A 13,619-nucleotide genomic window follows, 5' to 3' on the forward strand; every position below is an offset into this window, starting at 1 on the left:
AGAAGAAGATGAACCATATGAAGAAGAAGAAGAACCAGGTGAAGAAGAAGAAGAACCAGGTGAAGAAGAAGATGATGAAGATGATGGTGAGAAAGAAGATGGTGAAAAAGAAAAAGAAGACGGTGAAGAAAAAGAGAGAAGAAAAAGAAGAAGGTGAAGACGGTGAAGAAGAATAAACAAGCAAATGCAGAAAAAAAGTTTTCCATCAATTTTTTTTTAATTATACCTATTTAATTGTGATTTCCCTTAAAAATTCCTTTAAGGCCATCCGAATTCGTGATCACGACTATTACCCGAATTCAACTACTGATCACCACTCGAATTCGAATTGAATTCTATGGTTGCAATCAGGGCCGAATCCGGATTTCACCCGGACCTGAATTCGAATGTGGTCAAATCGAATTTCGGTGCATTCGAGCACCACTGCCGGTAAATATTAAACACATGATTTGTGTTACATTTTTTCTAAGAAGATGGTTTGTAAGCAATTGTTTTAGTGTTTTTGAAATAAGTATGATTTTGCATTTAGATGTGGTCTGCAAAGAATTATGAAACATTTTGGAAGAAATATACACACTAGGAGACCAGCACTTGAGGTCAGGATTGCAAAAATCTCCACAGCCACCATGTATTTCCCTTTGGTGCTCAGATAAGCCGGGATCATGGCAATCCAGACACTGCAGACCACCAGCATGCTGAAGGTGATGCACTTAGCCTCGTTAAAACTGTCTGGCAATGTCCTAACTAGAAAAGCAGTAACAAAACTGACAACTGCCAGAATCCCAATATAACCCACTACAGAATAGAAACTGATAATTGAACCTTCATTACACTGAACAATGATCTTGTTCTGGTATGAGTGTGTGTCCAACTCATTAAATGGTGGCGAGAGGACTGACCAACAAATGCAAATGATGACTTGTACAGATGAACTCAAAAAAACCATACAGTTTGTCATCTTTATCCCAATCAGGTTTCTCCAAGCACTTCCTGGTTTGGTAGCTTTGAAAGCAATAATCACCATGATGGCCTTTGTCAGTACACAAGACACAGCTATGGTGAAGAAGATTCCAAAAGTCATTTGGCGTAGCCAGCAGGTTATATTGATGGGCCGTCCAAGGAAGAAAAACACACAGAGGAAACACAACATAATGGAGACCAAGAGAACAAAGCTGAGACTCTTGTTGTTAGCTTTGACAATAGGGGTATCTTGATGGGATATAAAAAGACCAAACACTAAAGTAGTCAAGAAGAAAAGGCAAATGGATAGAGATATGAATATAATGGAAAGGGAATCCTGTGTCAAGGACAAGAAGTCTTCAATTTTTGGAATACATGTATCCTTACTTTCATTGGGCGTTTCATATTTATCACATTTCAAGCAGTTTTCGCTGTCTGTAAATATATGAAAACATAATAATGTATTGTGTCTTTTATTTTAATAGTGATTTGTTTAAAATTTAAACATACATTTCTGGCGTCTTTTATTTTAACACAGTGATTTGTTTAAAGTTTATACATACATTTCATAACCAATAATGCAACAAGAAATAGAATCCTTATTTTCATAGTCTACAAATGCATAAAAATATAGTATTTCATTGCATTTCCCATTTTCAAACAGAATCCTTGTTAGTTTTTACAGAATCTGTACATTTTTTTTTCAAATTTATTTTTATTGAGTTTAAATATAACAGGTGCAGACAAAGGCCCAGAAGACCTGGGGAAAAAGCAATTGGTACTACATCGTATCAACAGTACTACAACATTATATTCAGGCACATTATCCACAGTTATTACTAAAATAGAGCGAGATAAGTTTAACAGGGTGGTTGGGACCGCATAAAACCAAGCGGACAAATGAGAAGGAGGGAGGGGGAAGGGAGAAAACTAACATCATGTGGGGTTTAATCCGGGCCAGTAAATTGGAATTCGCCATAGTTACTTGAGGTGAGTAGAGTAAATGGGGGAGGTGAGAGAAGGGTAGGGGTGAACAGAGAGCCAGTTCAGGGCCGGGAGGAGAGCCAGGTTTCCCAAGGGTCCCTGATCTTATCAAATAATGGGGTAGTTTCTCTAATGGTGGAGGTTATCTTTTCCATTATATAGATTGATTGGACTTTATTAATTAGCTCAGGTTTTGAAGGGGGAACAGTCTTCCAACTTTTAGCTAGGAGGGTTTTAGCAGCATTACATAATTGGCCCAGCCATTTGTTTTGGGGTTTGCTCAATTGGGGTAGGGGTTTATGGAAAAGGGCTGACCAGGGGTTTGGTTGAATTTCTAGGCCCAGTACTTCAGATGCAAGGGAAAAGCACAGATTCCAGAAGCTTGCCACACACGGGCAAGACCACCAGCAATGGGTTTGGTCCGCCTCTGCCCGGCAGCCCCTATAACATAAGCTAGTGGGAATTAATCCCCACTTAGCAAGCTGAGCAGGAGTACGGAACCAATTGTATAATATTCTGTAGCTACGTTCTTTAGTGAGGGTATGTTTGGAGGAGCTGGCCATGGCGCTAAATATCTGCTCCCAGTGCTTTTCATCCTCAGGCCCGTTAAGTCTCTCCTGCCATTTCACCATGGCCGTGGAGGGGGTCGAGTATTTAATGTACCAAATGTCATAATATATAGTGGAAATGAGACCTTGTGGTAGGGGGTGAGAACAGAAAATAGACTCAAGGGAGGAGCGTGATAATTGTAAGCCTGCAGATTGGCGGGACTGAATGAAATGACAGACTTGTAAATATCTGAATATTTCAGAACCTGGCCAGTCTAGTTTTTCCTTAAGTTGAGGCCAAGGGAGCAAAGTCCCATCTGACACCATGTCATTGATAGTGTGGACCCCTCTAGTTCTCCAGTTCCTCTAGACCAAACCACAAACTCCGGGAGGGAAATCTTCATTATAGAATAGAGATTCGAGGACAGAGGGATGGCCCAGTGGGGTAGAATCTGTACATTTTTAACAGGTTAATAAAATAAGTTCATGCTAATAACCAAAATACTACAACTTGTACAGTTTAGTGAAGTGAGCTCATTTTATAGCAAAAAATGATTCACACTATCATCATTTTTCACTATTGCTTCATGAACCAGTTGTTGAGATCATTTGAAGACAAATGAAGCAGGTTTTGGAGGCATGCACTGGTGAAAAGTAAGAAGTGGAGGTCAGAAGAGGAATCAAGAAATGTTGGTGCCCAGGGCCAATGGATTATTTGGGCAATAATAAAAAATATTGGCTATTGGGAGCTAAAAATAAATTTTGGGGCTAAAAATAAATAGTGGGTGCAGGGCCCGTCCAACCAACATTTTTCATTTTGAGTATTAGCATTTTGAAAAATATTGTTTTGAAATTAGTTTTGACAATTACCATTTTTGTAAATTATCGTTTTAACTTTTTAACATTTTGAAATTTGGTGCGTCCCTGCTTGAATAGGAAACAAGTACAGTTTTTCATGGTAATGTAGGAAAGAAATGCGTGCACCTTCCGTCTTGAATTATCCGTGTTTTTATTGCAGCAGTGAAGATAACATCACATAGGACTCAATGTAGTAGTCAAAATAGTTAACATACCATAATGTGGAGCGATAGAGGTGGAGGAGGTGGGCGGCGGGTGTGGATGGCGGAGAGCGACGGCCGTTTCGTGTCACGGAAGACTGACCATGCAAACCCAGGGGAGCCTATGGAATGAGCTGTGCAAACAATACGTGCCAGCCCTCAGAGACCCTCGTCTTGCTACCAGACCCAGGTGAGATAGTGACAAACATTTTGTTGCAATTTGAATGCAGATTAGAACTTGTCTACCTACATTCAAATAAATGGTCCAGTTTCAACTTGTATACAAATTGCAACAAACTTAGCATCTTACGAATCACCTCTTAACAAAATGTGTGTTTTTTTCCCCAGATGTAATCAAGCTGAAGAAATTGTGCACTACAATTTCTAGAACCTGAGTTCTCAACAGTATTTCTCAACACGAATTATAACACAATATCTATTTGTACTCGTAGTAGTGATGAGCCGAAACTTTGGGTTTTCATAATTCTGACACGAAATTTGCAATTACATGAAATCGTAATTTGTAATCATCAGAACATTTCGTAATTCATCATTTTGTGTTGTAATTTTGCATTAATTCATAGTTTTGAGTTTAATTTGTAATTCCAAAATGTAGCATAGCTATGAAAAATTACACAAAAATTACAAATAACACAAAATCGTAATTCCATGTTTTACGCAAAGATGTATCCTGTAATTTTGTCCAGAAAATGTAATTGTGAAAATGATTAAAATTTGATGTATTTTTTGTGATTATGATTTTTCCATAATGATTGTAATTATATAAAATTATAAGGTACTTGGGTTAGGTTTAGGGGGTACTTCAAAGTGTCATAGTCAGTGCTGGGACAAGGCTTTCCAGCACCAGAGGCAGAGATTCCAAAGTGCGCCCCCCCCACACACACACACAAAAGCAGGTCATTACAAACACATAAATATCACTAGATGTGTACTCAATACTGCAGTGCTCTCAATCTACACTCACTTCACAAAAGGGAGAGTTAGATTGAGGGCACTGCTGTATTGAGAACACATCTAGTAATAGGCAGCTATTTGATGTGATGTGTGTCTGTCTGTGATTCTCTCTTACTGTCTGTCCCTTTCAAACCCCCCTTCCCCCCACCATACCTGCTTCTTTTCAGGCATCTACATGACAACAGCTCGGTCTTCCCTTTGCGCTGTCCAGTCTGAATGCTAGCAGGGGTCGTTCTCCTGTTCAGTCCAGCGGCATCTCACCTAACACGTGCAGTGTTTTGTCCATAAGCAACTCTGCAGGAAGCCGTCACCAGTTCCGTTTCTGCAGAAGCCGGCTTCCTGCTGTTGCCTAGCAACCCAATGCCATAGCCGTGCCTTTCATCTCTCTAATGACAGCGCAGCTGTTACAGCTCCGGACAGAAGGGCCAGCTCCATGCCAGATAGATAGGAGGGCAGTTTGATGAGAGAGATCACAGCACAGGGCAGATGGGGAGCGTCCAAAGGAATGGGACAGAATGGGAAGGCGAGTGCAGAGGAATGTGCCCTGTAGGGGAAGCGCTCAGAGGCTGCAGCCTGCCCAGCCTCTGCCTCGTTCCGGCCCTGAGAGAGATCACAGCGCAGGGCAGATGGGGAGCGTCCAAAGGAATGGGACAGAATGGGAAGGCGAGTGCAGAGGAGTGCACCCTCTAGGGGAATCACTCAGAGGCTGCAGCCTGCCCAGCCTCTGCCTCATCCCGGCCCTGGTCATAGTCAACCTAATACAGTGAATTTTGGGATAAAAAAATAAAAATTGTATAGATACATCTAAATTCATATTTTTTAATTACTAAAAGCTTAACGTTAGGCTGGAAAAACATTTATACACAAACATTGTTTATTCCTAACAAATTTGTTTGTGCCTGGGGCTACTTGATTTGATGTTATTGACAATAGGAGATACTTGACAAACACCATTTCATATATTTGTAATTTTACAGATATTATTCTAGTGGTGGCTTTGATCAGCGTCAAAATTACAGCAACACACCTTTTAGATGTACGCCACAGGGGACCCTTATCTAAAGTCATGGACAAGGGTCTCATTATCCCCACCTCTGGTGTCTATGAGAAACTAAGAGTAACTACTGCCAACAGATGTCTACCCCCCCTCCCCCCCCCCACACACACACCAGGAAATTGGTATAGGGATTACTTGCCAGTAAAAGTTCTGGATCATTAAAGTGTACCTGAAGGGAAAAAAGTGCCCCTAGGGGGTGCTTACCTCAGGAGGGGGAAGCCTCTGAATCCTAAAGAGGTTTCCCTGTCCTCCTCAGTAGAGGCGATCCACCGTTGGGAGCCCAGGAAGTCCACTGACAAGGGTTTGTCGCTGGTGTGTGCAGATGCAGTAGTGGCATTCTCTTGGGGCTCTGGTGGAAAAAACCAAGCCTGATTGGGCTTGCTCTACTGTGCAGTAGCTGGTGGCACATTCCTGCATAGTAGAGCACACCCAGACAGGCTTGGGTATTTCCCCCAGAGCCTAAGCAAAATGCACCTGCGGGCAGTGGCAAATGAGATTTGTTATTGTTGACATCTGTTCGGGAGTCCCAGCACTGGAGCAAGATAACACAGGTTAAACTCACAGGTTTTCTTTAACTGGATAACTGGGTAATACTTTCTGGACATAAGGTAGATACTTATGTATAACACAGAGGTTTTAATATCCAACATTCCATGCCTAGTAATGTGCTTATCCAGTCAAATGAAAATGCAACTTTAACTACCTGCGGACCGACGCAGTACGATTCTACGCCTGGCAGGGGACACTGCGGTTCTGACTGGACGTAAGCTCTACGTCCCATTCACCGCGCGCCCCGCCCATTCCCGCCGCTCTGCCCCCGCCGCAATGTGCTGCCCTGCCGTCTCTATGACGGCAGAGCACTGTGAGCCGGGCAGGAGCCGTTTTCATTGGCTCCTGGCCCTGTCATTCCTGTAAGCCATTCCCATTGGCTTACATTGAGTGACAGGGTCAGGAGCCAATGAAAGCGGCTCCTGACCGGCGCACAGCGCTCTGCCGTCATAGAGACGGCAGAGAGAGCAGCCTGCGGTGGGGACAGAGCGGCGTGACTGTCGGGAACGGCGGGTTTTAGCGGTGATTCGTCGGGAAGCGGCGGTTTACTGTACCAGCACCCTCTGGTCCTTAAGGGGGCAGAGGGTGCTGGTACTCAAGTGGTTAAAAAACAGTGGTGTAACTACAATGCATGGGGCCCCCCGGCAAAATTTTGATTGGCTCCCCAATGTTCACACCCCTTCCCTTGCCACCCCATGGTGCCCTTCACGGCCTTGGGGCCCATCTTAGAAGGTTCATGGCTATCATGATCTTCACACCCTTAACAAATGTAGCCAGAATGTAGCCACAAAAACACCTGATCTCTATTGGAGGAAGGGAAAGTTAGTAGTTGGAGCCCCACAACAGCTCTGGACCCCCTTGTGAGCACAGAGGCTGCTTTCCTCTAGTTATGCTCCTGTTTGAAAATATCTGGATGTTTTTGATATTTTTTCATCAGGGAAAAAAAATAATGGATCTCAAGTTTAACGAAAGCATTTTCAATTTATTGAGCTATCTTAAAGTGGATCCGAGATAAACTTTTACTCATTGCATAATTGTGCTCCTTTCATATAGTTTATAGGGCATTCCTCAAGCCAAATACTTTTTTTTAATTTTGTTTTAATACTCTAATGCCCTATAAACTAAACAAGCCTCACCCACAGCTTTTCGCAGTGCCTTGGCACTGTAGCAAGGGCTTATGGGAGCTCAGTCTGGGCAGGAGGAGAAGGAGGTTACTAGCCATTGATTTCAAAGGCAGAGGGAAGAAGGGAGGAGAAGAGGGGACTGAATTTACACACAGGCAAGCTGATAGCATCTCCAGCCCTCAGCCTGTGACATTGTGACAAACAGAACATGGCTGCCCTCATTGTATCACAGGAATAAAAAAAATCATAAACTTTTGAAGCTGTTTGCAGCTAGATATGCTGTGTAAACTATCTAAACTTTAGATAAGATATATAGACAAGTAACTTGTTATAGTTAGTTTTTCATCTCGGATCCACTTTAAAGGGACCCGGAACGCCCAAAAACAAAAAGAGTTATACATACCTGGGGCTTCCTCCATCCCCATCCACTTGGATCGCTCCCACACTGCGGTCCTCCGATGTCTGCAGCTCTGGTACCCGGTCCCCGCACTTCCGTCAGTTGGAGCCAGTCTGACGTAAGGGAAGTGCACCCTCAACGTATCTCTCCAGCAGCTGCTGGAAAGCTACACAAAGAGCGCACTGCTCCTGCATAGACTGGAGACGACTGATGGAAGTGCGGGTATCCGGTACTGGAGCTGCAGACATCGGAGGACGGTGGCGTGGGAGCGATCTAACTCCAGGTATGTAGAAATCTTTTTTTTTTTTTTTTTTTTGTTTCATTAGTTTTTATTGAATTTTCTGAATAAAACAGGTTTACATTTATCTGCATTAACAGTTGCGTATTAAACAGACGTTCTATACATATGTATTACTTATTAATCATTAACTTGAACAATATAGAAGATGAACTATGTCTTAATCATTTCTTCTGTTTTCCCCAATTTACATGGCCTCTCTGGGCTTGGGTATGCAGGAGGTTAGGCGTTCAGATAGATTGTTAGACATAGTGGATACCATGAAGGATAGAGAGAAAGGAGGAGCAAGGAAAGGGCAAGAATCAAGAGGACAAAAGAAAAAGAAAGACGAAGACCAGGCCAGATTGGGAAACGGGAGGAAGAGATGGGCGATCCTTCTATGCAGCATTTTTCAACATGTATATAGGATGTTTGAGTTTCCAAGGGCAGCGCTGCTGTAGTTGGGCTTGTTTTCCAGGGGGGGATAATACACTGGAGTATGTTAGTGAGTTTAATCTGGGGCAGAGCCTCGTTTGGGTTGTAAGGTTTTATGGGGTCTTTACAGAGTAAGGAGTAGTGGTTCAAGTGTTCCTTTTGTAGGATTATACTTCTATGTAGTCCCTTATCCAATCACAGGATACCTTAAAGTCAGAATTATTTAGGAGGGATCTGCTTCTGATACAGCTCTCAAGTGTCATATTGGTACATACCATCGATAAGAGCTGGTTGAAAGGTATTCGAGCTGTGGACTTCCAATTGGTGGTTACTATTTGAAGGGCTGAAATGAGAATATGGCAAATAAGGGGTTTATGTTTAGTATCTAAGTCCGTTATGCCATATAGTATCAGAGCTAGTTGAGGTTTTAGTTGGAACCTTGGTGTGATTAGTTTTTTCAGTAGCCTGTCCACCTTTGACCAGAACTCTTTTACCAGTGGGCAGTCCCATAGCATGTGTAAGTCTTTTTTTTTTATAGAGCTCTGGTAAACTTTGAGTTTTTTGGTATAGTTGTGTCTATACTCTGTAAAATGTAAGTTGTTATACCTGTTGAATTGGATATTTCTCCCTCTGGGCAGGGGACACAACTGTAACAGCAGTGGTATTTTCCAAGTTTTAGTACTTTTCTACTTCCAGGAACACAGTTTTCAGAACACTGAGATTTAGGAATCTGCAATATATGAGTGAGTTACGTCCTTTCACACCATGAAAATTTAAATTGGGATTATATGCAAAATAATTGTTTTCCTCTAAAACATCAAACACAATTAAAAATACGAAACACTTTGAGACTGCTCTGGTGTCTTTTGATATCAATTGAATGCATATTTGCACCTAAGTGATGCTATCTGATATCATTGCTGGCAAAAAGACAAATTACCAGATCTACGCCTACCGAAGTAATTAGTGGGAAAATTAAGGAGGGAGATTTATCTGCCCCCCCCCAGATACAGCAGAAACTTTTATACCTTGTTCACACAGTGTATACACTACCAGCACAATCTGCCAATTCTGGCAAAGGCAGGCTTATCATTTAGCAGCTAAATAGAGTAAAAAGATGGAATTTTAACCCTTGAAAACCAATCAGATGGTTTCAGCTGTGTTTAATGCTTTAGACTTTCCACTTTTACCACTGAATAGGAAAGTGGAAAAAACAGCAAGAGAAATTAGTTCAAGAACATTGAACTGAGTAGTTCCAGGCAATATTTAACACTACTGATATAATTTTCTTTACACGTAAAGGGCTTGTTCACACTACAAGAGCTTTTCTAAGCGCTTTGTGATTTTCAATGTAATGTAATCCTATGTGTGCGTTCTCACTGGAGCGATGTGATTTTGTAAAAATCCCCCATAGCATTGTATTTGCAAGAGCTTTTAACATCTCTAGCGCTTGAAAAGCTCTTGTAGTGTGACTCAGACCAAAAATGCATCAACACCACAGACCCATTTTAAGTGTTCTAAATGCCTTAAAAGAGAATCTGAGGTGGGTTTTAAGAATGCTATTAGGACACAGAGGCTGGTTCTGCACATTATCACCAGCCTCTGTGTCTGTACTGTGTCCCCCCAGCCCCCCCTGCACTCTGCTGTCCCCCAGGGAAAAAAACCCGCAGTGCTAGCGACATGCACCTTGTCACTAGCAGGCTGTTTACCTTTGTGTCACTCTTTCGCCTCCTCTATATAGCGGCTTCCTGGACGAGTCCCTTCCCTCCCCGCCTCCTTAAGCTGACTGGAGGGAAGGGATGCAGGCGGGGAGCGGCGCTATAGAGGAGGTGGGGGTGCGGCGGTAACAGGCAGCACAAAGGTAAACAGCCTGCTAGTGACAACCTGCATGTCACTAGCAGGCGGTTTTATTTATGGGGGACAGCAGAGCTCAGGGGGGAGGGGGGGGGCCTGGGGGACACAGTACAGACACAGAGGCTGGTGATAGTATGCAGAACTGTGTCCCAATAGCATTCTTAAAGGACTTACGAGCTGAAGCAACAAAAAAAAGTTAATTACCTTAGCTGAATGTCAGACCTCAGGGCAGACGATTCGTGCCTCTCTTGCTATTTTTAGACCCTCTGTTATTTTAATCCAGCTAGCATTAGTGGCCCCGACCCGGGCCAAGGTCGCCTTTGCTCATGACGATTAGAATCGCCGCTTTAAAACTCCTCTGCCTACTCAGTACTGCGGCTGCGCAGGATTACAGACCTGGGAGCGCACATCGTCGCTCGGTATACTGTTATACGTCATGTGGGCGTCACCACATGACAGCCCACATGACTTACTGCACTTCGAGCCTGCCGCGCCCCCTCAGCACAGAATACCAGCGCTGAGCGAGGGAGGACGTTACCTAGCTACAGGATTTGTTTACTGCAGATTTGAATAAAATAACGTACTTTGCAAATCTGCAGTAAACAAATCCTGTAGCTAGGTAACGTCCTCCCTCGCTCAGCGCTGATATTCTGTGCTGAGGGGGCGCGGCCGGCTCGAAGTGCAGTCAGTCATGTGGGCTGTCATGTGGTGACGCCCACATGACGTATAACAGTATACCGAGCGACGATGTGCGCTCCCAGGGCTGTAATCCTACGCAGCCGCAGTACTGCGCAGGCAGAGGAGTTTTAAAGTGGCGATTCTAATCGTCATGAGCTAAGGCGACCCTGGCCCGGGTCGGGGCCACTAATGATAGCTGGATTAAAATAACAAAGGGTCTAAAAATAGCAAGGGAGGCACGAATCGTCTGCCCTGAGGTCTGACATTCAGCTAAGGTAATTAACTTTTTTTTGTTGCTTCAGCTCGTAAGTCCTTTAAAACCCACCTCGGGTGTTCTTTAAAGGACCACTGTCACGAAAATCTTAACATTTATAATACATGTAAACACTTACAAATAAGAAGCATGTTTCTTCCAGAGTAAAATGAGCCATAAATTACTTTTCTCCTATGTTGCTGTCACTTACAGTAGGCTGTAGAAATCTGACATTACAGGTTTTGAGCTAGTCCATCTCTCCATAGGGGATTCTCAGCATGGCCTTTATTCTTTATAAAGATACTCTTTGAAAAAGATTTATACAAAGATGCTGGCCAGCCTCCGTATTTGCAGCACACTTTTTTGGCAGTCGGACCGAGCAACTGCCATTCACTAAGTGCTTTCGAAAATAAGAAAAACCCTGAGAATCCCCCATGAGGAGATGGGCTAGTCCAAAACCTGTTGGTTCTGTTAGATTTCTACTACTTACTGTACGTGACAGCAGCATAGGAAAAAGGTAATTTATGGCTCATTTTGCTCTGGGAGAAACATACTACTTATCTGTGTATGTTTACCTATATTTTAAGATTTTCGTGATAGTGGTACTTTGATTCTTGTTTTAAAAAATATTTGCAGTGATTTCCTGGTCTTGCAACATTTTGTGAAATTTGCAAATTTTACTGAAATTTTGTGAGTGGCAATTAAAGAAAAAGTTTATCCTTAGTGAGAAGACATACCTCACTGCCAGATGTCTTCCATGTTATTACACTTGTGTTGATAAACAGCTGATTGACTTTGTCCATCTGTGGATCTAAGTGCCCCACATAGTCAATACTTTCATTCTTCCAGTTTGTAATCTTATATGATGTGATTAATTCTTTATTATGGTCAAACATTGGAGATGCATTTCTCTGGTTTTCTTTCAAAAGTCTTCTTAAGTTGTGATGAAGCTGTTTTAGCAGTACAAAAATACACAGAAAGTTTTATATCTTGACAGCATGATATTTTTTTTGGATAACACACAATAACGGCTTGTAAAACTTACAGGTAATATTGGACTCTCCAGGATCAGTAATAGCGGTAACCCCGAGCTGAGCTCGGGGTAAGCCGCCGCAGAGGATATCTCAGCCCTTGGTGGGGCGATTTGCCTCATTTAAAATGCTATACGTGCAGCTAGCACTTTGCTAGCCGCGCGTCCAGCTTGATCGCCGCCGCTCTGCAGCAATCGTCTGCATGCAGCGGCGGAAGAGGGCCCCCCCCGCCAGAGCCCTGCGCTGCCCGGACCAATGACTTCCAGGCAGCGCTATGGGCTGGATCGGAGGCGTCTGATGTCAGGACGTCGGCTGACGTCCATGACGTCATTCTGATTGTCGCTATGGCGACAGGAAAAGCCAAACAGGGGAACGCGTTATATACGCATTCCCCTGTTTGCTATTGATGCTGGGGACAATCGCACTAGAGGGACACATGCGCCCTCTAGTGTTGTTTCATGTAGCTACCACTCTGGTAGCTTTACATGAGACTAAAAAATAAATTTAAAAAAAAAAATGTATTTCTGCCTATTTGGCAGAATTAAAGAACCGCCAGGAAGGTTAAAGGACACTGTCGCGAAAAAAGGTAAAATTTAAAACACATGTAATCACGTACAAATAAGAAGTGCGTTATACTCCATACTGTAAGTGACAGCAACATGGGAGATTAGTAATTTATGGCTTATTTTACTCTGGCAGAAATATACATTTTATTTGTATATGTTTATATGTGTTTAAAATTTTATGATTTTCGCGTTAGTGGTCCTTTCAATTAAAGTTTTACTGTATTTCCTTTGCGCTCAAGAAAGAGACCTACGTTCAGACCATAACAATAGTGAAACTTTACATCTTCAAGGACATCCGAGGTGAAAATAAAATGATTAGAAAAACAATTTTTTAGATATCCTACAGTCTTATTTTATATTTAAATCTAGTTTTTAAGTTTTTACTGTTTCATTGTCTCAGCTCAATGACACCTTCATTGAAGTATGGCAGAGCTCAAATCTATGAACTATTGAACCTTTTTATCTCGTTCCTGCTCTCAGAGCCTTGTACTGTCAGGAAAGTGTTTTATGGCTGTAATTACTTATCAGTGAGGGATATGCTATAGTCTGACCCAGTTCGACCCGGTCCCGACCCGTGCACAAACTGTCACTTGCATACCTGATGTTTAACTTTTTTAGGGACAGAAAGAAAAAAAGTAACACAGCCTAGTTATTTGTGTGCTTGGCACTGTACATACACATGTTTATCTCATCATGTCACATGTCACCTTGGTTGTCCTTTAACTACCCTAAGACTGCCTCACACCAATGGGCGCGACCGTGGCAGCCTCAGGACTGCCTAACGCCAATGGGCGTCAAGTCCTGGAGCCGACTACTGCAGGAGATTGCGCGCAGGCTGCACGCGCATCTCCTGCTTGGGAGGCGGAGCTCCGC

The 13,619-nt window shown here is 42.9% G+C and overlaps 1 protein-coding gene across 1 annotated transcript in view; it reads right to left on the minus strand.

Annotated features, from left to right (window-relative positions):
- Positions 1-493: 493 nt before the first annotated feature.
- Positions 494-13,619, minus strand: part of LOC137537934 (vomeronasal type-2 receptor 26-like) — a 37,204-nt gene continuing 24,078 nt past the window's right edge. The window contains exons 4-6 of the mRNA XM_068259863.1: positions 11,887-12,099; positions 8,971-9,094; positions 494-1,395 (exon numbers count right to left, since the gene is read on the minus strand). Coding sequence (XP_068115964.1) covers positions 494-1,395; positions 8,971-9,094; positions 11,887-12,099 — 1,239 coding nt within the window. The remainder of the gene's footprint in view (positions 1,396-8,970; positions 9,095-11,886; positions 12,100-13,619) is intronic.

Source organism: Hyperolius riggenbachi, chromosome 11 (assembly GCF_040937935.1).
Source record: "Hyperolius riggenbachi isolate aHypRig1 chromosome 11, aHypRig1.pri, whole genome shotgun sequence".
NCBI classification, from domain to species: domain Eukaryota; kingdom Metazoa; phylum Chordata; class Amphibia; order Anura; family Hyperoliidae; genus Hyperolius; species Hyperolius riggenbachi.